This window comes from Anas acuta, chromosome 2 (assembly GCF_963932015.1).
Source record: "Anas acuta chromosome 2, bAnaAcu1.1, whole genome shotgun sequence".
NCBI classification, from domain to species: domain Eukaryota; kingdom Metazoa; phylum Chordata; class Aves; order Anseriformes; family Anatidae; genus Anas; species Anas acuta.
Genome location: NC_088980.1, coordinates 113455479 through 113481088, shown reverse-complemented (window position 1 = coordinate 113481088; position 25610 = coordinate 113455479). Strand labels below are relative to the sequence as shown.

Below are 25610 nucleotides of genomic sequence, written 5' to 3'. Positions count from 1 at the left end.
AAATGGGAGAAGAAATGTTTAATTTTTGGAGTGCAACTTTAGCCCACAGCTATGCTAGCTATTTACTTTCTTCCTCCATTAAACTCAAGATTGTGTACCCTGGTATGGGATCTTTTTCATAACATTTTTGCTGTTCAGCTGGAGCAACTGAATTTTTATAGAATTATCTAGGTTGGAAAACGCCTTCAAGATCATCAAGTCCAACCATCAACCTGACCTACCGAATCCCATCGCTAAGCCATGTCCTTTAGTGCCGCGTTCCCGGAAGAGGTTAAAAAATGCTCTCTGCCAGGTCCATTTTCCATTTTCTAGTAGGATCTTAAACTTCTTTTTCTTGGTGTTTCTTTGATCTTTATTTCAACTATGAGAATCACGGCATCAGTCCTAACTTCTCCTCCTTTTTCCTCTGCATATTTTGTATTTTCCTATGGAAGATTAAACTACTTATTGATTTATTGTTGTGACAGTAGTCTTTCAGAAGACTAAGAAGAGATGCTTGCCACTGGCAATAGTGCTGTTTCTCTTTCAGATTGTTGATAATATCTATCATGAATTATATCATAACATATTAAGTCTTCTGAGCCCAGGAAAGCAGCAAAGTATGACCCTAATAAATCTCAAGATACTCTTAGTAGGTTTACAGTCTTTGTTCAGAAATATTAAAATAGTGGGTTAGCTAGAATTAAAACCAGTTTGAATTGTTGAACAGTCATCAATGGAATAAAACACACAATCTGTACAGGGTTTGTCTTTATCTCTGAAGTGAGATCATACTCCTGAAAAATTTACCCTTACCTTTGAATCCTTTGATCTCTTTGACAGTGTCTCTTCAAGCCTTTGAATACTTCATCCTTAGAGCTATTGACTTAAAAATAAAACCCTTTCTGAATGCTGCTGTTTCTGTAAATAGGCTAAATGAGCTGACAGCTCTCTTCTGTTGTTTATCTTGAGTTCCTTGTTTTATTGTCTATGCACGTAGACAGATTTTTTTCTTTCCTTTCTTTGTGAAATAATTCCAAGATGTCACTGTGATCTGTAATTATTCAAAAGTTACAGGTTTTATCTTCCATTTATAAAAAAAAAAAATAAAAAATTAAGTGCCCTTTAATAACCAAAGGCTCTTAAAATTTCACTGAAAGAACCACAGCTTTTGTCTCAAGGCTCTGATTGTTAAAGGAAGAGCACAGACAGTTGAAAGGCCTCTGTGGTTGTGTATGTCTGATAGAATTTATTTGGGAGCTTTTCCAGCTGAAGGAATATGTTGTTTTGTCTTGAAGGTAGTTATTCCCTGCAATGGGCTGAAAGGAAGCCTTGATGGGAAAAGAGAGGGACAGCTGTTCACATTCTTTTTGCCTAGCATTAAAGGGTTGACCCTTATGTAACTACAGATACCGCTTTTGGCTGCAGAGCAGTGAAAGAAACAATCTTTCAGTACTACCTGTCTTTCTACCTAAGTTCACTTCAGACACCTCTTTGAAACACTTTTCGTCATGGTGTAACAACAAGCCACCCAATTTGATAGCTACAGTACAGCGGCTGAAAATCTCAGGCTTGCTCCTTCTTGCCTAGGTGCTCCCAGCATGGTTTATGCCACAGTACAGTTTAACCTGGTAAAAACTGGTGGGTTTCCTCCATACTGCGTTCCAAAGTTGGGACTGTAACTTCCATAGTCATACCACGTGTGATAACAAGTTCAGTTTTTGATAGTGATGTAGCCCTGAAATAACTGCAGTAGTAACTGAAGCTTAAAAGTAGCCCTGTGGGTAGGTCTGGTAATTCCCAATTCCCTGTTGCTGCGTTATGATTACCCTACAGTGAGTATGAAGGTAACTTGCTTATGTCTGTACAATGGTAATTTTGTCTTTGCACTAATTTGGAAAACTGTCGTTCTGTGCTAATGAAACAGATATAAAATTACAAAATCTCAAGTATATTCCATCAGTTAATTGCACAGATGATAGCGTTTTTATTTATTAGTGATCATCTTTCTTCCATTGTGTATACTTATAAATTTCAATATAAGATCCTTAACTATGCTGAATGCATTTTTTTGTTTGAGCACCATTAGCTTCATTTTTGCTCCATGTTTCAATTTTTAGAAATGATTTGCGGCTGTTTTTTTGTTTCAATGCTGCTCCTCTTCCTTTCATAGGACAATGGAGTCTGTTCAATAAAACAGTCCAGTAAAATCAGTCTGCATTCAGCGTGTTTGATAAGATTACTTGATTTATTGTTGTTTTGTTTGTTAGTTTGTTTTTTACATGGTGCATGTAGTAATGTGCACCCCAGATGTTACAGGCAGGCTAAACATCATACTTACGTCAAATGCAGATGCCTTTGTTAGTTTTATTAAGGTGTGGATTTAATTTTGGAAATACTTCAGATGATAATTGGCACAGTATAAATAACAAGAATCTTTTGAGTATTACTCAGAATGCTTTGGAGGATACTGTTCTTACTGTTATGAATATTAATTGAGCATATGTAAGAAGAGGGAGGAGAGAGAAGCTAAGTAATTTCTTTCAAAGTGAATGCAAAGCTAAGAATATATCCCGGTCCTTTGCTCCTCCACTCCCAATATCCTGTCTACTAAATTGGTGTTCTTGGTGCAACATCTCTTTGCATCAATGTGCAGTCTCTTGTACCAAGAGTTGCTGCTGCATGAATCCTCCCCTCCCTCTTTCTCAAATTAGGTCACCAATTCCATGGTCTCCTATTACCCCAATCTGCTGTCATCCCTTCTCACGTATGAGGACTCAAACTCCATTCATTTTACCCTTCTGTGTGGCTGAAATTATTAAAGGACTACAATGTCGACATCTCAGATTTTAGTTATCTACTTCATATTCTGGCTCAGGGCCAACTTAGCTTTCTTCTTTAGTTTGGTTCCAGGAGAAGTTATAGGAAAATAAAAACCCAATCCCATCATTCTTATCATGTCTGGTATCTTCACTATATTATTTAACAGCTTAGAAAAGTTCATATGGCTTCCCCTTTTGTACTTTGTCCCTCATTTGTCATAGTGTTGAGGCCGGTGCCTGTATGCTCAGTTGATTCTCTCCTTTTTCTTTTTTAACACATATAGTGTTCAACACTTTGTTTTTTTTTTTTTTTTTGATTTACTGAGCACTGGTACAATAGATCTATGTGTTTGGGCATTAAAACATCTATCATAATCATGTTTCCACCTTTTATGGAAATGATGGGAAATACTGCTGCTTTATTTTTTTATTATTATTTTTAAGATCTGCAATAAAATTGCATGTTTTAAATCTATTAGGAGCTCTCTCCAGAATGTCTGCAAAGCTTGGGAAAATAGGAATGCAATCTGTGTTAGACACCTGCCTCCCCAGTACTATTAAAAATATTTCTATTTTACTTGTGCAGTTACTTAGGTTTCTGCACCTTCCTCCCAAACCTAACCTGTATTTTCTCAAAGAGCACTATACCAGTGTAATGCTCTTTTATTTGTTTGACCCTTTACTGGTGAGGGAGATTGACTCATAAGATCATTAAATATTAAAGTTTAATAATTCAGTGGAAGCATTGACATCTTAAAGTTAATCTGTTTTACTGTAACAGAAAAAATGGTGGTGATTAAATTTTGTGATGTGATAAACATGTTTCAATTTTTAACAGTCTGTATGGCAAAAATATTTTATCTTTTGAATGCATGCCCAACTCTCCTTTATCACACTCTAATTTGCTGAAATTAAGATCCATGTAATATGTTAAAGCCATATTAAAGGTACTCCTTTTTTAATAAAAGTGTAAATCCAACGGCTTAACTGTAACAAATAATGGATAGCAATACAGAGGTTGATGATCTTGTAAGATCTAGTTTTTTTATACGATAAAAAACAAACTTCCTATTAGTGGACATTTTATTTTGAAGTAAATGGGCATCAGCTATGAAAACTAAATAGTGTAAATTCCTCAACAAATTCATTGCTTAATTTTTGCACAGTTGTAATAATTCCGTTCTCAACATATTTTAATGTTTAATGTAAGAATTTAACTTGTGCTTTCTTTTTCCTATTTCATGCATCTTAGTGTAGACTGCTGTTGAAAGAAACTGAAAAGTGATAATCTAGTTCAGGCTGATGAAAAGAGAAACTTCCTGCATTACAAATTGGTGTTGCCATATGTATAAAATTATCCTAAATTATATATTGCGTCAAGCCTGGCTTCCCACATTTTTCCTAGAAAGTGTAACTTTTCTTTTAGCAATGTGTAAGTATACTATCTATTTTTCTTTAATGTTTCTATTTTTCAGGTAGTAGTTCTGCATTGAATTTTCCTTCTCTTTTTCAGAAAGGGAAACTAAATAGGGATATCCAAGAGATATAAACACATTCAAAATTATCAGATACCTACAGAAGTTATAAGTAAGAAAAGTTTCACTAGATCAGTAATCCATCCTCAGCAGTGCAAGGTTTTTGTTTGTTTGTTTGTTCTTTGGTTCTTGTTTTTCCTGTTTGAGTATATTGTTTCCTATAATCTAGTGCTTTATTAAGTCTGATTTCTTTTTTTCAAGTACTGAAGAGATGAGATCTTCCGCAGTCTACATGGTGTTTTTCTGTTCCTTTTTCTAAAAGTTGGCCTGTGACTGTATAAACAGAACCATGACTATGTGGAAGGTAGATACATTCTTTGGTTTTAATACCTCTATTGGCCTGTGTTGCCAGCATCTTTTGGTTTAAGAGGAACCAGGACATAGCAGAGCTTCCAGCAGTATGCATCTACTGTTGTCCAGAGCCAAAGCTTTCTCAAAGATCGTTGTGAAGGTGAGATTTGACAGAATGTGTTCTTTTTCCATCCTGGCTCTGAAATGAAGATCTGTCATACAGGTAATAAACTAGCATTGTTGACTAAAAGACAGAAACAAGACCTGCGAGAGAGCTTAATATCAGTCTGTGCTAGTTAGAGGCAAAATGCAGTAAGAGTTACTAACCAGCTAGCAAGCTTGTTCAGCTCACTTGTGCTTAGAAAAGGCAAGAATAATCTGCTATATTTCCTTTAGGAACTATTTGGGCGAAAGTGACTCAACACAAAAGCCTGATAGTGGCAGCCATATATATATATGAAACTTTCAAACAGAGAATGATATGGAGCCTAGCTAGAAGGAGTCATCTTTTGAATGAACTGTCTTTTAAAATATTCTTAATAAAAGAATTTAATCTGTTGAAGACTTGAAGCCTGCAGTGAACATTCAAATCTGGCTGGTAACTTGAACACATGCCTGGCTTAATGGATTTACGAGCTTTTCTTGCCACATCCAAGTAACCTAAGTAGCTGTTCTCTCTCGCAGGTGTAAGATGAATTATTCTAGGTTTCAATTTACTAGTTGCTGATTTAGATTTATTTGTTGGGGTTGAATTTCTTCTGCATTTCTGTTTTGGTTTCTGCATTTCTCTTTTGAATTGAAGAGTTAGTATTTAAACCTATTGTTTATTATTGCTTTGAATTTCATTTATTCCACAGCTGACTTTTATTGTCTTTATTTCTAAGCACTCTGTCCTAAGGGACATGCTCAACATCCCACAAAATGGTATAATCTGTTTTTATGCTATTTCTAGTATTCCACAGCAACTGGGGGGGGGGGGGAAAAAGCCTAAACTGAACACTACAACATAGGCAATTCATTACAGATTTTCCGCTCAGTATTCAGTAAATTGTCAAGTACTTATTTTCATCATTAGCATATTTTTCATAGAGCAGAAGCATAGCCATTTCTGGCAGACTGAATTAAATGCATTTTACTTGAATGTGAAAGAAGAAAACATTGTCAGGCTTTCTATGAAAGCATCATTTTCTAGTAATAATTTATTTTCTGGATCAGTTTGCTATGGATGTCTTTATGTTTCTGAAAAGTTATGGGTATGTGGTTTGGCCTACCTGTAATTAAACCATTTCTTAACTGAAGGGAAAAATATCTGAACATAATTATTTTCTCTTATTTTTTTCCTCATATTGTAAGAACTGAAAATTTACTAGTTCTCTTAGTCATGCATTGGCATATTTTATTTAAGATTTTGAAGTATGTTTTTGTAGAGTGAAGACCAAAACAAACCTCATAATTCCACTGTCCAGGGACTATAGCAAAGATCAGGTATAAATAGTCAGAAAATTTGTTACAGATGTGGATTCCTTTTCCAGCAATTCCATTTTATTTTATTTTGAGTCTCATAGATAGTTCTCTTAATTAATGTAGAATTATATGATGCACACGGTCTTCATTTCAAAACAGAATTATTATGAAAAGTGCCTAAACTTCTTTTGCTTATTTACTTAGTATAATCTGAAGGAAAAGTATGTTTTAAGAAATATCTGATTTTCTTTCAGGAGTGTGAAACTCCCCCATATTCTGCTTGTAATTCATATAATTTGTCAGGGAGACAGGCTGCTTTATTGTAGCTGCTTGCTAAAACCAGCAGTTGTGTGGCTGGCAAATATTTACAGTATCAACAGAGATCTAAGAAGCAAAACATACATGTATATGTATCAAATCAAACTATAAATAGAAGAACTTTAATGCTGTATGTATCAAACTGTTTATGTGCTTGAGTGTGTAAATACACCTACAGATATATATTCACATTTATTTATACATACATATAAAATTGTAAATCACAGAACTTTAACTGAGCAGAGGACACATTTGAATATTCCAGTAGCAAAGACTGTATGGGAAAGAGCTCAAAACATTCCTAACAACTGTTTTGCTGTTAGCTCTCAATAGCTAAGAGACGACAAAGGTATTTTCCCCCATTTCTTTTATTTTTTTTCTTATTGCTTTCTTATATTTTATTATATTCTTTTATTTTTTATATTTTTAATATGAGAAAAAATAAATGGTTGATAGTAGCCCTTTTTGATGGCACATATTATTTACTACAAAAAAAGGGGGGGAGGAGGGCAAAAATAGCTATCAATAGTCATCCTATTTAGCATCTTAAAGCATCCATAACTACTTCTGTATCTTTTACAGGTTTATCTCTTTATATGTTCATCTTTTTCTGTACCTTTTACATGTTCCAATAAGATTGCTTAAAATATCTGCTATCAAGATTCTGTAGCTTTTTTCTAAAAGAGTTTCAATTGCCTGCTTTTATATTTCATTCACAAATAAAACAGGTGAGGGATGTACACAGTTATTACTCTCTCTTGCAAAAGGCCCTTGTTACTTGATATTGTTTCTTTTCTTTTTTCTCATGTTACCAATGTACCTGGGAGTTTTGTTTTATAAATTTTTAAATACTTCAGGTGGCCATATCAGATATGGAATCATTTGTGTCAAGAAAGGTATCTGGCCTCCACAATCACAAAAAAAAACAAACAGCCAATAAAGGACAACAAGAAACATCTTGAGAAGTAATCTTCAAAAATACATGACAAAGGGGAAGATTTAAAAAGACTGCTGGCTTTCAGCGTAGACACACACTCACTCACTCACTCACTCACCTGTCTGCTCCCCTTCACCCAAAACTAGCACTCCCAACCCAACCTTCAAACTTTCTATGTTTTTAGTTGAGAATGGAAAATTATATAGGTGGCTAACATGTACATACAACATTTTCAGAGCAAAGATTTTGCAAAAGCCACCTTAAGCCACCAACTTGCCTTTTGGAAGTAAAACATTACTAGTAGTGATCCTCTCTCATTTATGGTAGCCTCTTCATACAACACAGGGGAAAATAAATCTGCTGATAGGCTGTGGCTGGAAGATTTTTTCTATGCTTCTGACACTGTGGTGGGTGAAACTGAGCGTTGCCAGTAAAGTCTTAGAACTTACAGCTATTGGGTGTACAAATTAAATTCATTGTTGAAGAAATACGAATAAAAGCAATCTCCGAGTACAAACTCAAAAAAGGTAGGAGTTTGAATTGATGACATGGTTGATGCTGTCAATTGCTTTAATATTATATTAGGCTTTTAATTATTTATTTAAAAAAATATTTAGAGACCGTGATCAGAATGACTGATAGAAGACAATGATTTCTCATTAAGACTGAAATTTGATTGTGATACCACATTATATTACATTTTTCTGACTCTTTCTTTGTGTGTGTATCTCAGCCCCTACTTTTAAAGGGAGTTTATTAATGACTTCAGCAGAATCAAGCTTTCTTTCAGATGGAATGCAGTGTGCCTATCGAGTATGGCTAATCTAAAACTTTTATGTATTTGTTTTAGTTACTAATGCTTCACTTCCACAAATTATTTGATGGAATTTTTATAATTTTATTTTTATAATTTTAAAGTGTTTTCTGTGACATTTAAAATAAGATTAATTTTTAATTATACGATAAATAGACATTTAAGTCTGTCAGTTCCAGTCTTAATGAACTGTTTTAAGTCAAAAAAGAATAAGGAGATCTACTAATAGCACGAGTTGCAACAACAGCTGGATTAAGTTAAAACAAAAATAAAAGTATGTGCTTGGTGCTTTGAGGGAAAGAACCAACCTTTTGCTATGCTGTTTTGCCAAGTTAAACTGTTATGCACAACAAATATATAACTTAAACTTTTTATATCCACCAAAATATTTTAATTTGAACCAATAAAATAAATCTTGCATTGCTATATTTTTTTTAAAGATACAGAAATTCCTGTGATTGCCAGTTCTATATTTATTTCCAGGCTTTGAATACAGATACAAGCTCTTAACAAAAATATTTTAAAGACATACTTGACACTTATTAGGCAGCAAAATTATAGTAGTGGCATTTATTTTGATGTAAAGTATGATAGTATTTTCTTGCTTACAGAAATATTTTTGTAGCAATAAATATTACTAGAAAACAATAATTTGCTTTTGGATGAAATCTTTGATTACTCCCTGTCTGCATTCTTTATATCAGTGTTTGATTTTTTTTTTTTTTCCCTGCCTCTGGTGGTTTAGTAAAACATACTCACGTGCTGAATTACTCTTTAAGTACAAGAACATTGAGGAAAATCTTCTGAAAGGGAATGAACGTTTCTTTTTATTTGTTCTTCTATGTGACATAATAGGTTTTATAAAATTGTTTTAAGTAATTTTTTGGTCAATTGAGTATGAACTTAAGATGTAGAAGTAAGTTGTTTTTATAACTTCTAGCTTCCTTTTTCTTTTGGGCTGAAAGCAATGTGTTGGATGCTCAAAGTAAATACAACACCTCTGCATAATTACCCCATAATTTGATGCTTAGTTTCAAAATTAAAAATTCTGTCTCTTAGATGTCATGCCCTAATTGTAAATAAAGGAAAGAGAAAGAAACTGTGGAGATTTCCTTCAAGTTTTGTTAGTGAGAAGGAATATGAAGTGTTACCATTTCTTTGTTTTGAATAGACATGAACAGAATTTTATTAATTTCATTTCTCATTTATTGTTGTTTCATAAAAAGATTTATTACTATGGTTCTGATTTAAAAGTATAGTTTTTACAGATACAGTGTATTATAGGGTGGGGGGATAGAGGAAGGTGAGAGAGGAAAAAAAGAGTGAGGAAATAGGAGAGAAAGGAAGGGAAGGGAAATGGAGAATAGATAAGAGAAGATGAAAGAAAAGGGGGGGGGGAAGAGGAAGGAGAGAGAGAGGAACAACAAAGATGAAAGGGAAAGAAAAGAAAGAAGAGGTGTTACATGGTAAGGGTTTAGTAGTGGTTTGGCTGCAGGGGCGGCCTTTGTGAGGAGAGGATGGGGCTGCCCTGTGACAGGGCATCACTATGATAACATACTTAAGAAAGGGCAAAAAAGCTACACAGAGAGGAAGGGGGGGAAAGCAGAGCATGTGAAACAGTAGCATGGGGGTATTTCCTGAAGGAGCTGTGGCCTGCAGAGAGCCCACACCGGAGCAAGTTCTTGGCAGGAAGTTCAGCCCATGGAGAGCCCCCAGTGGAGCAGATTCTTCCTGAAGGACAGCAGCCCATGGAGAGGAAGCACGCTGGAGCAGGCAAACAGCGTGATGAAGAAAGAGCTGCAGAGAGGAACTGTTACGGGCTGACCATAATCCCCCATCCCCATGCACCACTCAGTATGGGGTGAGGTAGGGGAACTGCAATTGAAGGAGGAAATTTGAACCTGGAAAAGTGGCTGGGAGGAAGCATTTTGGTTTTGTTGGTGTTTTTTTTGTTTGTTTGTTTATCTTTGTTTCTCACTACCCAAATCTATTTTAATTTGCAATAAATTAATTTTCTCCAAGTCGAGTCTGTTTTGCATCTCGTGGTAACTGGTAAACAATCTCCCTGTCTTTGTCTTGACCCTTTTCATCCTATTTTCTCCCTGTTTTCTGTTGAGGAGGAGTATTGGGTGGGTGGCTGGGTGGGCACTTGGCTAACTGATCACAAGGGGAGAGCGAGGGGGAGGAAGAGAAAAGAGAAGAAACAGAAAGAAAAGGAAAGGAGGAGGGGAAAAAATATGAAAGGGATAAAAGGATAAAGGACAAGAGAAAAGAACAGAAAGAGAGGAAAGGAGAAAGAAGAGAATATACAGAGAGGGGATAGAGTTAAAAAAAAATGGGGGGGAATGAAGGGAAGAAAAGAGAGAACAAGAAAGGAGGGAGCTAGAGGAAGGGGAGAAGGAGGGAAGGGAGAGAAAATGGCAGAAAGGAAAGAGAAAAGGAGACAAGCAAGGAGAAAGCAGAAAAGAGTGGGAAAAAAAAGGAATAAATAAATGAGGAAGAAAGAAGGAAAAGGAAGGAGAAAAAAAAAATAATTAGAAGGAAAGAAATCCAAGAAACTCCACTGTAGCTGAGGGGTTTATAGCTTAATAGTGTTAGAAGCAAAATCAAAAACTTGAACTGACTGGAAGAACTTGTATTCAGTACTAGCTTGTGGTAAGCAAGACCCTGGAAATCGCTTCCTAGCAAGTAAAAACAGTTAAATCCTTATATTAAAATAATTCAGCCTTGGTGGTTTCAGCATTGCTGTTGAATGAATAGATAATAATCTTTCCACATAAAACCTTCCATAGGAATTGTCATAGCTAAAAACTTTCTTACTGATTTAGAAAATTGGTTACTTAGCCAGATGGATGGTGTGGCTAAATTGGCGTAATATAACAAGCTCCAACAGGCCGGCATGTTGGCACATGTCAATTTTAAAGACTGGCCAAAGTTAATAAAACTATTTAATTAGGATAATCCAAGCTTAATAAGATTCTTGCTAGTGAAAGTAAAGAAAATAAATCACTTTCAAGTTCTGCATAGCAATTTGTTTTAATGCTGTCCTGTCAGGGAGAAATATTTTTTTTTAATAAAATAATCTCGTATTACAGTCTAGTTGCTCAACATTGAGTAACTTCTACAAGATTTAAAGATTTCTGAACTGAAAAAAAAAAAAAACAACCATAATTCTAATAAAATATAAGCAGTCTTTGAAAACTGTAGAGTAGTTAGTGAACTTTGCTCAGCAGCACTGGTGGGTTGTTATTTCATTGGAATGGATAGGTATTGCTGCAGCTTAACCCCTTTCTCTGAAATATGCTTATCTTTTAAACTTGCTTTCTAATACCACTTAACAGCATGTTTTGTTTTGTTTCTTGTGTTTTCTTTCTTTTCCTGAGGTGTAGGTGGGAGATGTCTGTACATGAGCACCTATTCTAATTTTATAAACTTGCTTGCAGTTGGTTTTAATGGCAGCCACTGGAAAACTGCAGTGAAATCATGCGAGAGCAGGGATACAACCTCAGGCTTGAGCAGAGAAATGTGTGTATTGGGGCTCCTTGGTCATCCTGCCTTGGTACCTCCACCTCTTCTCTCCTCTGTGCCTTCATGGGCCAGACGTGGCAAACCAAGGGTTGCTCACAGCTGCAGCTGGCACATAAATTCAGGATTGAAGGAGGGAGCATGTTGTCTTGCTGTCAGAGGGTGAAATACAGGACTTGCTCTGAGGAGTCCGAAATGGGAACCAGTTGTGTCAGGCTGAGGCCATCCTTCTCCAGTTACTGTAAACCAATATTGCAGCTGAAAGAATGATGCTGCTCTCTCCAAGCTGCTTTTCCTGTTCTGGGCTGCACACCTCCTTGGGTGCTGGCACAAGCATGCACATGGCTGTTTGGGGAGATAATCAAGGTTTAAAGGGAAAAAGGGGTGGGAGAGAAGGCATGGGGGCAGGAACGTGAGGTTGCTGCTTCGAGTGGCAGAGCTGGCTGAAGTGACATGAGCCCAGTATTATGCAGTGCTTGTTGCTGAAAATGAAAACTACTCCACACAGGTACGCAGATGAACTATCACTGGTTTAACTCTAGTGTGGCGTCTTGTTGCTGACACAGCTGCAGTAACAAAAGCCCCTGCTGTGGCTGCTAGGAAAGGCAGGAGACTCTTCTAATCGGTCAGTGGAGGAGAGTGGCTAGGAGCTGTGGCTGCATCAGGGTTTCTTTTCTTGTTGTAGCATGCTGAAGTAGGTGTCCCGCTCAGCCTTCTGAACTAGACCTGGCCCACAATGGTTTTCTGGCAAGTTTTCTGATTTCTTTCCCCTTTTTCACTATGCAACAAAGTTAATGAAGCTGCTCTCAGATGGTCCATGGGCTTGCTCTGTGGGTGGTGAAGCAGCTCTGAAGTCCTGCTGTTGTTCTGCAGTACAATTTGCCACTCTGTTTCAGATCTGCAGCAGAGACAGCTATCAAGAGACTTAGCAGATGCAGCAGTTTCCAGGCTTCTTCAGGAAGCTTCAGTAAACATCTTCTGGGAGCTGCTGCTTCTGGGGACTTCTGGTGGGTTGCTGCTGCAGGTCAGAGCCAGGAGGTGTTTGCCTCTGTCAGCTCTTACAGACAGCTTCTGTTGACTACCTTTTGATTATGGACTACCTATGCATTTTGTCTTCAGCTAGCTCGATGGAGCAGTATCAAGAACCTGAGTGCTTGAGAAGCAGCTGTAGAACTGGTACAGAGAGTACAGCTCCCAGAGCCCAGGAAACAGGCTGCTAAGACAGACCTAGCAGTTGTCACAGCAGTTAGTGCAAGAACAGCACAATGAGGCACAGAAAATCAGCTCAGGACAATGTGGGACTTAGGACTTTGATGGTAATGATATGCCATAGGACATGTTCACCATCAACTATTCCTGACACATCAGAGGCCATGATCCAACAAGAACACTGGGCCTTGGGCTGCAGTGGGGAGTGACTTCTGGCAATAGAAGGAAGATACTCTGCCTGCAGAGAAAGACAGGCATAAGTGCCCTGGAAAGAGGTGAGAAAGATTGTCAGTGGAGACATGAGACCCAGCTGAGGCTTCACCAAACATGTACATGAATAGGAGAAAGAGGATGATAGTTATTGGAGACCCTATCCTGTCAGAGACAGAGGCACCCATCTCCCAACCTGCTATACTTGCTGTATCTGGATGTTTACATGTGTATACAAATAGCAGATGTTGCAGAGGGATACAGCTGAAGCTTGTCCAGCCCTCAGACTTCATCTGTTGTTCATCCATGTTGCCACCATGATTTTACTGTGGTGAACCTGAGTGTATCATGACTGCAGAGAGTACGGACTGCAGGGTATGTGGCACAAATGCCCAGGGAGTGTTCTCAGACCTGTCAGGGAGGGGAAAAGATGGAGGTAGCAAGGATACATCCCATAAGTCAACATGTAACTGCATGGCTGGTGTTACAGGCTGCGGTACCTTCTTTGAGGAGTAAGGACTACTAAACAGGGACAGGATCCATGGGATGGATCTGTGTGGCATCTTTGCTGACAGTCTCAGTTGCCTTTCTTCAAGTTAAACAAATGTGGCAGAAAGCCGCTAAGAGTGAGCGAAAACAAATCATGACTGACCGGCCTCATCACCTTCTATGACTAGATGACTGGTTCAGTGCATAAGAGAAGACCAGTATGTTGTTCACATTGACTTTAGCAAGGCCTTTGACATAGTCTCCCATAGTATACTCACTGTCAAATTGTTGAGATAGAGACTTAGGTGGATGGAAAACGACAATAAGTTGGATGGAAATTTGCCAGGGCTGTAATGCCCAAAGTGTTTTAATCAAAGGTGCAACGTCCACTTGGTGACCACTTACTAAGTGGTGTTGCTCAGGCATACTGAAACTTATTGTTGAATGTCGCTATGAAAGACCTAGAGTCTCTCAAAGAGTGCACATTCAGCATGTTTGGATATGATCCTCAAGTGGGCAGTGTCTGGTGCACTGGAAGACTGGACCGCTGTTCAGAGGGACTGATACAGCAGAGAAGTGTGCAAAGAGGAACCTCAAGAAATTCAATAAAGGCAAGAACAAAATCCTTCGTCTGGGAGACAGTAACCCACGCAGCAGCACAGAATCATAGAACAGGGATTAGAAGGGATCTCAAAGGATTGATGATCCTTTGGACCAAAAGGTCCAACCTTTTGTGGAAAGGGGAACCTGCTAGATGTGATTATCTAGCATTCTGTTCAGTCATGTTGAAAACTGCCAGTGATGAAGACTCTACCACGTCCCTGAGGAAGGTATTTCAGTGATTGATTGTTCTCTCTATAAAATGTTTCTTCCCGATACCAAGACAAAACCTCTGCCACTTGTACCCACTTCCTCTTGTCCTCTCCATGTGGCTTCTTGAGAAGAGAGAGCCTCTTTGTAGTTGTCCTTTAAGAACTAGAAAAGTATGGTGAGGCCCACTGAGCCTTCTCTTCTACAGCATGAAAAGATGCTCTTTTCAGTCTTGCCTCACATGGCAGGTTCTCCTGCCCTAGGACAACGTAACCAAAAAGCTGGGATCAACAAGGCCCTTCAGCCTTGCTGAAAGGAACCTGGGTCATGGTGGACAACAACCTGAACGTGAGTTAGTAGCGTGCTGCTGGAGCAACAAATCAGATCCTGCACTGCGTTTGCAGAGACGTTACTAGCAGAGCTAGAGATGTGATCATCACACTCAGTGCTTGTCAGGCCACACTCGGGACTAGTGCCCAGTTCTGCTCCCCACAGTTCAGTGCAGGTTGGGAGCTAACTCACTAGGAAGCAGCTTGGCAGAAAATGACCTGGGAATCTGGTGGTTAAGGAGATGGATGTCAGCCAGCAGCGTGGCCTTGCAGCAAAGAGGGCCAAGTTCGCACTGGGCCATGTCAGAACGAGTGTGCATAGCCAGCAGGTTGGAAAAACAGATCCTTCCCCTCTGCTTGGCACTTGTGAGACCACATCTGGAGTGATATATCCAGTCTTGGTCCTGCTAGTAGAAGAAAGACATTGACATACTGGAATGAGTCCAGCAAAGTCCACCAAGATGGTTGGAGCTAGAGCATGTGAAGTGTGAGGAGAGGCTGAGAGAGCTGAGCTTGTTCACACGAGAGAAGAGAAGGCTCAAGGGGATCTCATGGCAGTTTGCAGCTAACTAATGGGAAGGTGTAGAGAAAACAGAGTCAGGCTTCCCTTGGAGGTTGCACAGTGACAGCATGAGAGACAACAGACACACGTTGGAACATGGAAAATTCTGATTTGATACTAAGGAAAATATTTTCCCAGTGAGAGCAGTTAAGCACAGGAGGGGGTTGTCCAAAGAGGTTGAGAAGTCTTCATTCTTGGAGACTGCACAAAACTTGGCTGGACAAGGCCCTGATCCAAGTGGCTGCTTTGAGCAGGAGGTTGGACTAGATGACTTCTGGAAGTTCCTTCCACTATAAAATATCTACAGTGATATGAGAGTGTGAACCTTGGTGGAGCTTAATGTTGTTAAAAATAGCTCTCTGTGTGTGTATATATTTTATTTTGCCTTAGACTAACCAGTTATATCTCAATAACACACACAAGATACTCCAAAAGAAAGTTGTCATTGTGGCGAGTGGCCAGTTAAAAAGCCAAATTAAACAAGAAAACTTGGGATAAATTCATAGAGGTCCCTTGTGTAGGATGATTAAATTTTAGAGGCCAAAAGGCATTTGGTGATTACTATTTCTTGTTCAGCATAGTCACTTTCCACCATTTTATTTTTTATTATTATTTTTTTTCAGAGTAAGCTTCACCCAACATGAAGCCAAGAATACTTGGAAGAGTGTTTTTGCTTTCTTTTTTTTTTTTTTCTTCTTCTTTTTCGTTTTCATTTTATATATTGCACATTTTGTGGCAATGTTTTTCTTGGGCTTAGTACATTTCTGATTGTAGCACAGTCATTACTTCATTTTTCTAAACATATGTATTTAAAACCCACAAGGGCTTGTGAAATCTGATACTAAAATAAGACATTGTATATATCAAAACCATGGTTTCTTTAAGAAAGCCGTGTTTTAACCTCTACTCCAGAGTGCCTTTCATGTGGCAGGAATTCATATTTTCCTTTCTTTATAATTTTGTCCTTCGTGCTGATCATAGGTATTAGAGTAGAAAATGAAAAATGTACTACTGCTTTTTAATGAAATCAGTTAAAACTATTAAAAGGAAATGTTTTATTAAAAGAGAAAAGAAAAAACTTATTCTTGTGTGGGAAGTAGCTGCCAGAGAGAACTATATTATTTGACCAGCATATGAATTTGCTACACAAAGAAATCAAAAAGTTTCTTTCAAGTTAAATTGAATGAGGAGGGTGTTCTCAGTCCGGAGAACACTTTAGCTGTTGTGACCATCTCTGATACATGTGGATTTCTTGTTCTTTTGGTATAACTTTCTTTCTGAAACATTTTCTTTTAGGATGATTTCAAAGGATATTCTTCTAATCTTTGCCTGTGTCTTTTAAAAACACATTTAAATGCTTTCTTTTCTTTTTTTTTTTTTTTTCTTTCCCTCTTTGGTTAGCATTGCTTTATTCTTGTGTTGTCTGTAGTACATCTAACAAAACGGGAATGATTCAAAGTACAGAAATGCCTTTACTGTGTATACTTTCTTTGAGATTTTTCTTCTCAAGGCAGAGAAAGCCGAGGTTTTCCCAGGTGTTTCAGAACACAGAGAAGTGTAAACATTCTCTGTAAAACTTGTTGTCTCATTTCCTTTGTGGTTGAGGAATGCTTGTTGCCACATGTGAATATCATTTAAAGAGGTGTCATGGTGTTACAAGCATACTTTTTAGAACAATAAAAAAGGGAGATATATTTAGGGAGACCTACTCAGAGGAATGGCTGACCAAGGGGCAAGGGTAATCAGCAAAAATAATAGCTAGGAATATCTAAATTTCTGGAAAGCATGTTTGTATCCTTCTGTTTGCAGTTTCTAAGTTGGTGTTGGTAGGATAGGTTTGTGTGCTTTTAATTTTTTCTTCTCATCTTGTTTTAATATATATGTATTATATAAACCTTGAGGAAATCTATGTCTCCAAAGGTACTTTCTATGTTTTTTTGTTTGTTTTGCGGTTTGTTTGTTTTTTGAGAAAAAATGTTTTCAGAAAACTATGGCAATAGCTCTTTCTTTTCACATGCCGTGTAAAATTGTGTTCAGGTACACTCTAAATTTTAGACAGGTTCTGGAACTTCTATATATAAAGGCTTTTATGTAGGAGAAACCAATTTATTAAAAAGCAAGAAGCCTAGCTGACGCAAGGAGCACTGAGATTTGTGATGAACTTTAGTTCCTGGGGCTTTTCATTTCATTGTTTTAGATGAGTTCTGACAAAGCTCTGGTTTCACCACAGAACAGTTTTTATTTTTTTTTCTGGAATATTGCTATGGGTGTTGTCCTCAGGTTTGATACCATCCGAAGTTTTTCCAGACTGCCACTACAAGGAGCTACAATACATTTTACTCTAGACATTAGAAAGACTCATTATCAGTGTGGTAGAGTACCAGAAAGCACGTATGTCGTGGCCTCAGACCACGGAGTGTTCTCTAAAGTAGGGGTAGAAATGCTGAACTTGATTGAAATGTCTATCAAAGTCTGTTTTACAGAGCAGAGGGCAGATTTGATGTGTTTTCAGTAGTCTTTACCTCAGGAAAAGAAAGAAAAAACAGATATACTATAGTGCCACAATACAACTAAGAGGTGATAAAAGAAAAAGAAAAACAACTAAAGCTAGACCACTATTTGTAAGAGTAAGCCAAACTCTTAGCTACTGAGTCGTAGAAGAATAATCTGTGGGTAGTCATGAGATTTGCTTTACATAGGAACCTAAGTATCTTGGATTGTGTGGTCAATTGGTCACCTGTTACTGTCTGTGGGTGAAGGCAACCAGTCTGCCAAACTCCTAAACAGAGAAACAAAACATCCTTTTCTTATCAGCATCCCTTGTCTTTTGGTCTTGTTTTCCAGCAGTTTCATCCACCAGTCTGTCCACCGTGATTTTTATAGGATGACACATGGCTAGGGCTTCATTAGGTTTGTGCTGTGTTGTGTGTGCTTGTGTCACGTAGTCACTGCCCACAATGGCTCTAAGTAGACGTACAAAAGGCAGGGAGGGAGATTGGTTCACGTGGGAGGCTCCTAGAAGTGGTAGGAACAGGTCTTAAGGGTAGTGGCTTAATCTCCAGTTTTTGTTTATTACATATATCCTTTCACAGAAGACTTGAATAATATTTTGTCTCTCTGGGTGGCTGCTTGCCACTCCTCCCAGGAAAGACAGAGTTGTTTTACACTTCAGAGACGGTTTGATAACAGACAGAGGACACCTGCTAGTTCTGTGGAAGCAGCTCCAGTTCTGGCTCCTTGCCTGATTCCAGGTTTTGCTGAGCTCAAAAAGTAAAACCAGACTAGGTGAGTTTGTTAATGAGATTTCAAGCAGCTTTTTCTATTATCCTGCTAAGGAATGCAAAAAATATCCTTGCGTGATACTTGGCTTGAACTTAGTATCGACGCTGAATTTCTCTCCAGTATTGCTGCAGGTTATTTCACATTTGAAGGACAATGAAAAGATTTGTTTTCTTGGTGATATGTCAGATACTTCAGTCAACCATGATTCCAGCTGCTTGTAACTCCCTCACAAGCTACAACGGACAAGGTTCGAGTTCATCACTGGTTCTTCTGCTTTAGATATTTGTGAGTCACTACTTGGGTTAACTTCAGTGAAAGCTGAGAGGTATGCTCCGCTAGCTAGAGGCAGACACGGGGTATCTGTGAAGAATGTGTTATGTTTTAGCATGTCTGTACTGGTCTGTGTTTTTCCCATCATACTAATAATACTCTTGACTCTGTCTTCAGCTGGTCTAGAAAACCAAGAAATCTGTGTAAGGGTTGGGTATGAAGTGATGTCAGCAATATATATATATTTATATATATGGGCTCTTTCCCCATCATCTTCTGGGATTTGTTTGCAGTCTATGAGACTTTGTGGTCAAATCAGCTGTCTCAGTCTGTTTTGTTGCTTGATAGCTGTAAGCTTTCTGGCTATTTACTCAGTTCAAAAATAGTAGCTATATTTGTAATATTCTGAGGCTGAAAGTTAAGTGCCAAGTGTGAAGCATGAATAGGACCAGAGATGCAAACATTTTCTTTAGGGTACTGCCCAATTGAGAACAAATTTGATGTTAATTTTGGGTAACATGGATAAAATAGATCAAAAAATAAGCTTAAAAATTAATATCAATTTATTTTAAGATTTTTCAAAACTTTATTTTAGAATATATGTAAGTACCCAATTGGGAGATTAAAATTTACATGTAACTATTATTCAAATGGTATAAATATAAAGTTCAAATATACATATATTCTACTCATACGTACTTCAGTTCCTATAAAACCATATGAAAGAACTGCTTAAGGGTTAAGATTTTATTTATTATGACTATATTTATTATTTAAGTGGTTAAGACTTTAGAACATAACTCGTTTTGACAGTCATACCTACTGTAGGTATCAAGAGAATTTTCTGTAGTGCAAATTAGTAGTCCTTTTAAAATTCAGAAGCCAATCGGAACTTCAAAAAGAAAAATGCTTTTTTCTTGTTCCAAATTATGAATAAAAAGTTTGCGTGAGAAGCTGAGATCTACCAGCTCTGCAGTTTCACTAGTCTTCACAGAAAACTAATAGATAGTTCCCTAGCTACCTACTACTTACATAGTAAAAGATAATATTTGTATTGTTTAATAAATTATGTTGGATATGTAATATTTTGAAAACTCTCATATATTTTTTTCCTTTTTCTATCCAACATATATGTAGTGTATTTTCATTCAGTATTTAAAAGCCAATCAAATGCCAGTTTCTTTCCCAAAAGAGCTTACCACAAATAAGTACATTTTTAAGCTTTTAGTAAATTAGATGTTATTGCTATTTTAACATAAGAAAATACAATAATTTAGATTAGCTTCTGTAAGGTAAGTTAGATAATTGCTGAATGTATATATAGTCTCCTGATTAGCAAAGAGTAATATTACATTAAATGTCTATTTGTTGATTAAGGTATTTTAATAATTTTGAGCAATGAAAGAATTAACCTCTCAAAGGAAAATGAACGGAAAAAAATGCAATGCAAGATTTCAATTAATTGTTCAAATCAAGTTTTCTGTTTGATACTTTAAATTGGTTTAGTTTGGATTAATATGTTTAGCCCATGATTTTGCTGTCCGTTGAAAGAAGGACAATGAGTCTGAATGCAATTACACCTGGAACACATAGTCTATATTTTACATTGGTTGAGAAAGGGAATATACTACTTTCAGTCTTCCTGTGTAGAGATCTACAAAATAACCAGGGAAGATAGTGGAATGAGGGCAAGACTTCAGCATCCTGTGATTTGATTTATTTACATGTAGACAAACTTGAAGCTTTTGCTGCTGAAAAGTTTGTAGATGGTTGACAGGAAACTTTGTGCTGATCAGCATCATTTCAGCCACTCACTTCATGCTCTCTACTTCTCTGTGAGCCAGGAGAATAATCCTGTGGCTGTACCACTTAAATACAGTACAATGTCTTCATTTTTTTCGGTCTCCTAGACCTCTCGTGGTTCTTCCTTCTGGGCTGGAAGAGCCCCAGTGCCAAGGGCTCAGTCAAGCACGGCTGTGGGGGAGAGCAGCTCAGGAGTGGTCAGCAGCCTCTCATTGGTCTGGGCATGCAGTTAGTCTCAGGCTAAAAATTTTGTTTAATAAAGAGGTGAAGAATCCTAGGATGCAGTGCTGGACATAATTCTCAAGAGGTGATTCAATATGAATGTTATCACTGGGACAGGTTCCAGTATGTGAACCAGCCAGGAGAGGTGTTTATTTAATCCTCTGATGAAGATCATTTTACAAACTTCCTTGTCCTGTTATAGTGTTGATTAAAACAATAACAGCTACTTTCACACTTTTAGACAATCTGACAACTTTCTTTTTCTTCCCCCAGTTAAGAATGTGAAGAATGTTTGTCTCTGCTGACTTCCAACAGCATTTTAAATTCTTCTGAAAAATTACCATTAGGCCTTCTTGTACTCTTCTAGACCATGCAAATGGGTTTTCTACAGCTTTTCCCTATAAGCTGTATTTTCTTACTTGTTATCACACTCATTCTTTTTCAGTGTTTCTACTTATTGTCTACATTTCTGTGTAAATGGGCCCAGAATCAAGTTGATGGCAATTGACCCATTCTGTTAATACAGTCGGTGGTGCTTTCATTACTTTCTGACCCATTTCTCTGTGTTTTTGTGTCTGTCCCTTTGACTTGCCATGAAAATATGTGTTTTCAGTATTTGATATCATGTTCTATTGCATAGGACTTAACTATTTTGTTGACTGACTTTCATGTTGATTTTAATTTCTGTCTCCTGTTCATCAAGATACCTCTAAATTTACGCTCTTTCTTCCAGAGGGCTTGCAATTCCCCCCAAACTGGTTTAACTCACATGCACAATAAGCCTATTTTCTCTATGTGACTTCATATCAGGTCTAGAAATTAGTTATGGACCCTTCACTTTGTTTCCAGCAGTGCAGAAAATGTTGTTGCTGCCTTGTGACTATTTATGGATCTGTATGAGATGAGCAGATGATTTCAAACAAATAATAATCACATTTATGACAGCTAAGTGCTCCTCTTACAGCACTCATCGTCCTATTTAGGAGCACAGTGGGAACCCTGGGAAGCTCTGGGAAGGGGCTGCACTGCAGGCATGGGGGCTGAAGGGCTGAAATGCTGCCTGCTGCCAAGCGGCAGGGCACTTTCACTGTCTGCCGTACTATATTGTCTGGATAGGTTGGCTTTAGGCATTTTATTTTCCATATTTAAAACATCTTGTTTGCCAACATCATCCTTTTTCTCTTGGCAAGCAGTCTAGTGAAGACCATTAGAATTAAAAGTATAACTACAGAAGTTTTCTTTTTCTTTTTCTTTTTTTTTTTTTTTCTGATAAAACTGTGTGTTTGAGAAGTTTTAAATATAAAAATAAATAGTATTTGTACTTCTGTTTCACAGAGTTTTGTTGGTTTTGGGGGGAAGTATCAGCAGAGAAAGTAACAGAAATTTGTACTTGCCTGAAATGTGTTTGCAAAGCTTTGTGTATAGAAGCTGTGTAGGCTGGTGTTAGGATTTAGGTATCACCGGCTTCGTGACCAGTAGAGGGAGCCCAGAATCACAAAATATTGGAGATAGTTTTGGCTGGAGGAGTTGGGGTGAAAAGCTTGCTTTTATAATGTGCAGGAATTTTGTGATATTTGGAAGGATGCTTGATTACTGCCAACTTACAGTGACATTGGGGAAGAGCGTATCTGAAACTTGAAATGTGTGATGTCTTTTAAATGATCAAATTTTATTAAGAACTTTTATATTGGAAGGCTAATCAGTCATTTTTTCTCTTTCCTATGTCGCTGGTTGTTGTGACTCCATATCAACTTTGCAGAAAGTAAGTAACTTTTTAAAAATCTTTTTGAAAGCATGCAGGTATAAGTGTACTGCTTTTATGTAGGTAGGTATGTATATATAAAATAACGTACCAGCAGGAAAAAAAAAAAAAAAAGAAGCATGTATATATAAAATAAATTACCAGCAGAAAACAGTCAATCTTAAAGACATTCTGCTGCAAAAGGTGACTCCACATATGACTTTAAGAATATCACAGTGGTTTAAAGCGACCTCACCTGAGAGATGATAAATAGTATGGAAGTTCTGCATCTGAAGACTGTAAATGTTAAACATATTCCTCATATGTAGACTGTGGCAACAAAACTCAGCATATTGGTTTTGAATATGTTGTGGCCGTGAAAATTCACAGATATTGAGTTGCAAAGTTAAAAGTTATTGTAAGCAATTTGATTTTATGGAATCAAAGTTGAACTGATGTGGAGTGCTTCAAGAACTTAGGTCAAATTGTATAACCTTTCACATTCAAAGATACTTAGAGCCTTGTATTTGGCCGTGCTTGGCTGATGTATTAATATATGCCAGCAGTTCTGAGAAGAGTGAATATGGCCTTAGGCTGAGGAGAATTTAGAAAGCATGCAATAAGTAGTATGGATCCTTTAGAAACTACCCTATGATTCAGACATCAGCCTGCACCATGGGACCTTTGATTGCTAGGTTTTCTAACCGCAGTTCCCTGTGTTGTGATAGAGTATACTTCAGGCATTTCCAGCATCCCTTGTGGGTAATGTCTGGGAATTTTAAAGTTGCCTGTACTGACAGAAGAATAGGCAAGTGACTGGTTAATATGAGTCAAAATAGCAGTGACACCATGGGATTTCAGTTTGAGCTGCAAGCTCAAAATAAATCCTACCCCACAATATCCGGATTACTACTTCATTTGCAACTTTAGGATTTGTGTTTTGTTTTGTAAACCATTATAGATATATGCAAGTCCACTTTTCAAGAAGGGTGGACACAGCCCTTTGGTTACAGTAATTTGGTTAAGTAATTTGGCTACAGCCAAATTACATAGGAATTGCACATATCTTTATGAAACAAGCATAACAGTAGTTAAAGTACCTCTTGGCTCAGTAGCTGATACGGATTTCTTTGTAAGTCAGAGTAGTTTCTATTGTCCACTTGCCAGTTGGCTAGACTTCGAAGATTAAGATATCTGCTGTGAACACAGTAGTGGTCATGAGATATTGCCAAATCCTCTAGTTTGGGTTCATTCATCATGTATCATTTTAATTGCTTAATGATACCTAAAAGTAACTGAGGGGTCCAGAATTTCTATAGAGGGATAAGAGAATGAAGCAGATCACTGCATGCAAGCATACCCAGTTTTGTTTCTTGTTGATGTATTGAGTTTGTCTTCCACTGCAGAGTCAGCAAGTTCTTTCTATCTTGCAGAGAAATCTTAATCTGTGATAATGTTTCACTAAAAAGATCCAAGACTGTGAGGGTCTAAATTGCTTCATGTTATGTATGCTACCATATGGAAGAAATTATGCAACTAGAACTGCTCTATTAAACGCCTTGTGTCTTTGCTTGTCAAACATTAATACAATAAGGAAAATGTGTAAAGAGATGTATACTACTTATTCCCAAACTTTTTAAAGTAATTGTTAAACTTAACTAAAATGAAGTCTGTTAATATCTTCTTTGCTACTGCTAGCAGTATCATTATATTTCTGCAATACTTAGTTTTATATTATGTTACAGTATTATATCTAAAACAGATGTGGAATTAGTTTCTTTTCTTCTTTTTTAGAAAAAAAAAAACAAAATGGATAATTTTGCATATTGCATGGTCATGTTTGGACATGTGGACATTTTAAAATCCTTAAAATATATGTGTTAAATATCTGATGCTTTTTTAGCAGCATTTTTACCTGTACTTTTTGGATGTAGTAATGTGACCAACAGTAAATACATTATATTGGACAGGACTTCCAGTCCTGAGGACACTTTATCATTGTTCAATTTTTACTGGAAGAGCAATTACCACATTATCTGTCTTACCATTAAAGGAATATATTTATAGTAAGGACGAATTTTGTTGTTACAGAGCCATGGAATGCAACAGAAAGCACCATCATCATATGAAAGATGACAATTTCAGTCCAGTTTTATTTTTAAGAAAAGATTAGTCTTGCAATTTTCAACAAGGACTGGATGCTTTCTTAAAATATTGCATAATAAAGAGCAGTAGTTTTTAATGGACTTTTGAAGGCCTGATCCTGCTTTATAGTTGAGTATATAATTAAACCTGAAATACTCAGCAGCACACTTAATTTAATGCGCAGGCATTGTTCCACTTAACCAAGTGGAATATATTTACGTGGCTAAAGATAAGCGCGTGTGCCGGCTGACGACCCCAGGGAAGAAGCACAGTTTCCGATTCAGTCCCTGAGTACGCCATGTACAGTAGTCAGTAAATGGGGACAGAGATGTTATAGTACCTCTCTAAATCTTGTACAGCAATTTAATTTTAAAAATAAAATGAAGTAAAACAATTTATGAATACTTACATCCCCAGGTTTCTGAGATCAGTTTTTCACAATAGTGTATAAATAGTGTATAGGTTTATTTAGGGTAGAAACATTTGCATTCTTTTTCTGCTGTATTAAAACATATTTATTATAGGGAGGTTTGTGTACGAGTACTCTTTTTTTTTTTTTTTTTTTTAACATGTTGTGTTCCTTTTTAAATAGTCTCTTAACATGCACGGTAATTTCACAACGGTATTGCATTTAATTACTATCTTGAGTAGGTTGATCTCTTAATCTTTAAAACAATTATAATTTGGAAAGATAGTTCTTTACAGAAGGTATAAATGTACTTATATTTATATATAGTAATCCATGTTGACCGTGTTAAGCCAGGAGAAGGCTTAACTATATATCACTTTTAATTTTAATGTGTTCTTCCTGGGCTCTTTATTATTCTTTTGTTGCCTTTCATCCTATAGGATG

At 37.1% G+C, this 25610-nt stretch overlaps 1 protein-coding gene across 1 annotated transcript in view; it reads left to right on the top strand.

Annotated features, from left to right (window-relative positions):
• Positions 1-25610, top strand: part of ASXL3 (ASXL transcriptional regulator 3) — a 129947-nt gene that overhangs the window by 29486 nt on the left and 74851 nt on the right. Inside the window, exon 3 of the mRNA XM_068671778.1 lies at positions 4207-4209. Within this exon, the coding sequence (XP_068527879.1) occupies positions 4207-4209 (3 nt within the window). The remainder of the gene's footprint in view (positions 1-4206; positions 4210-25610) is intronic.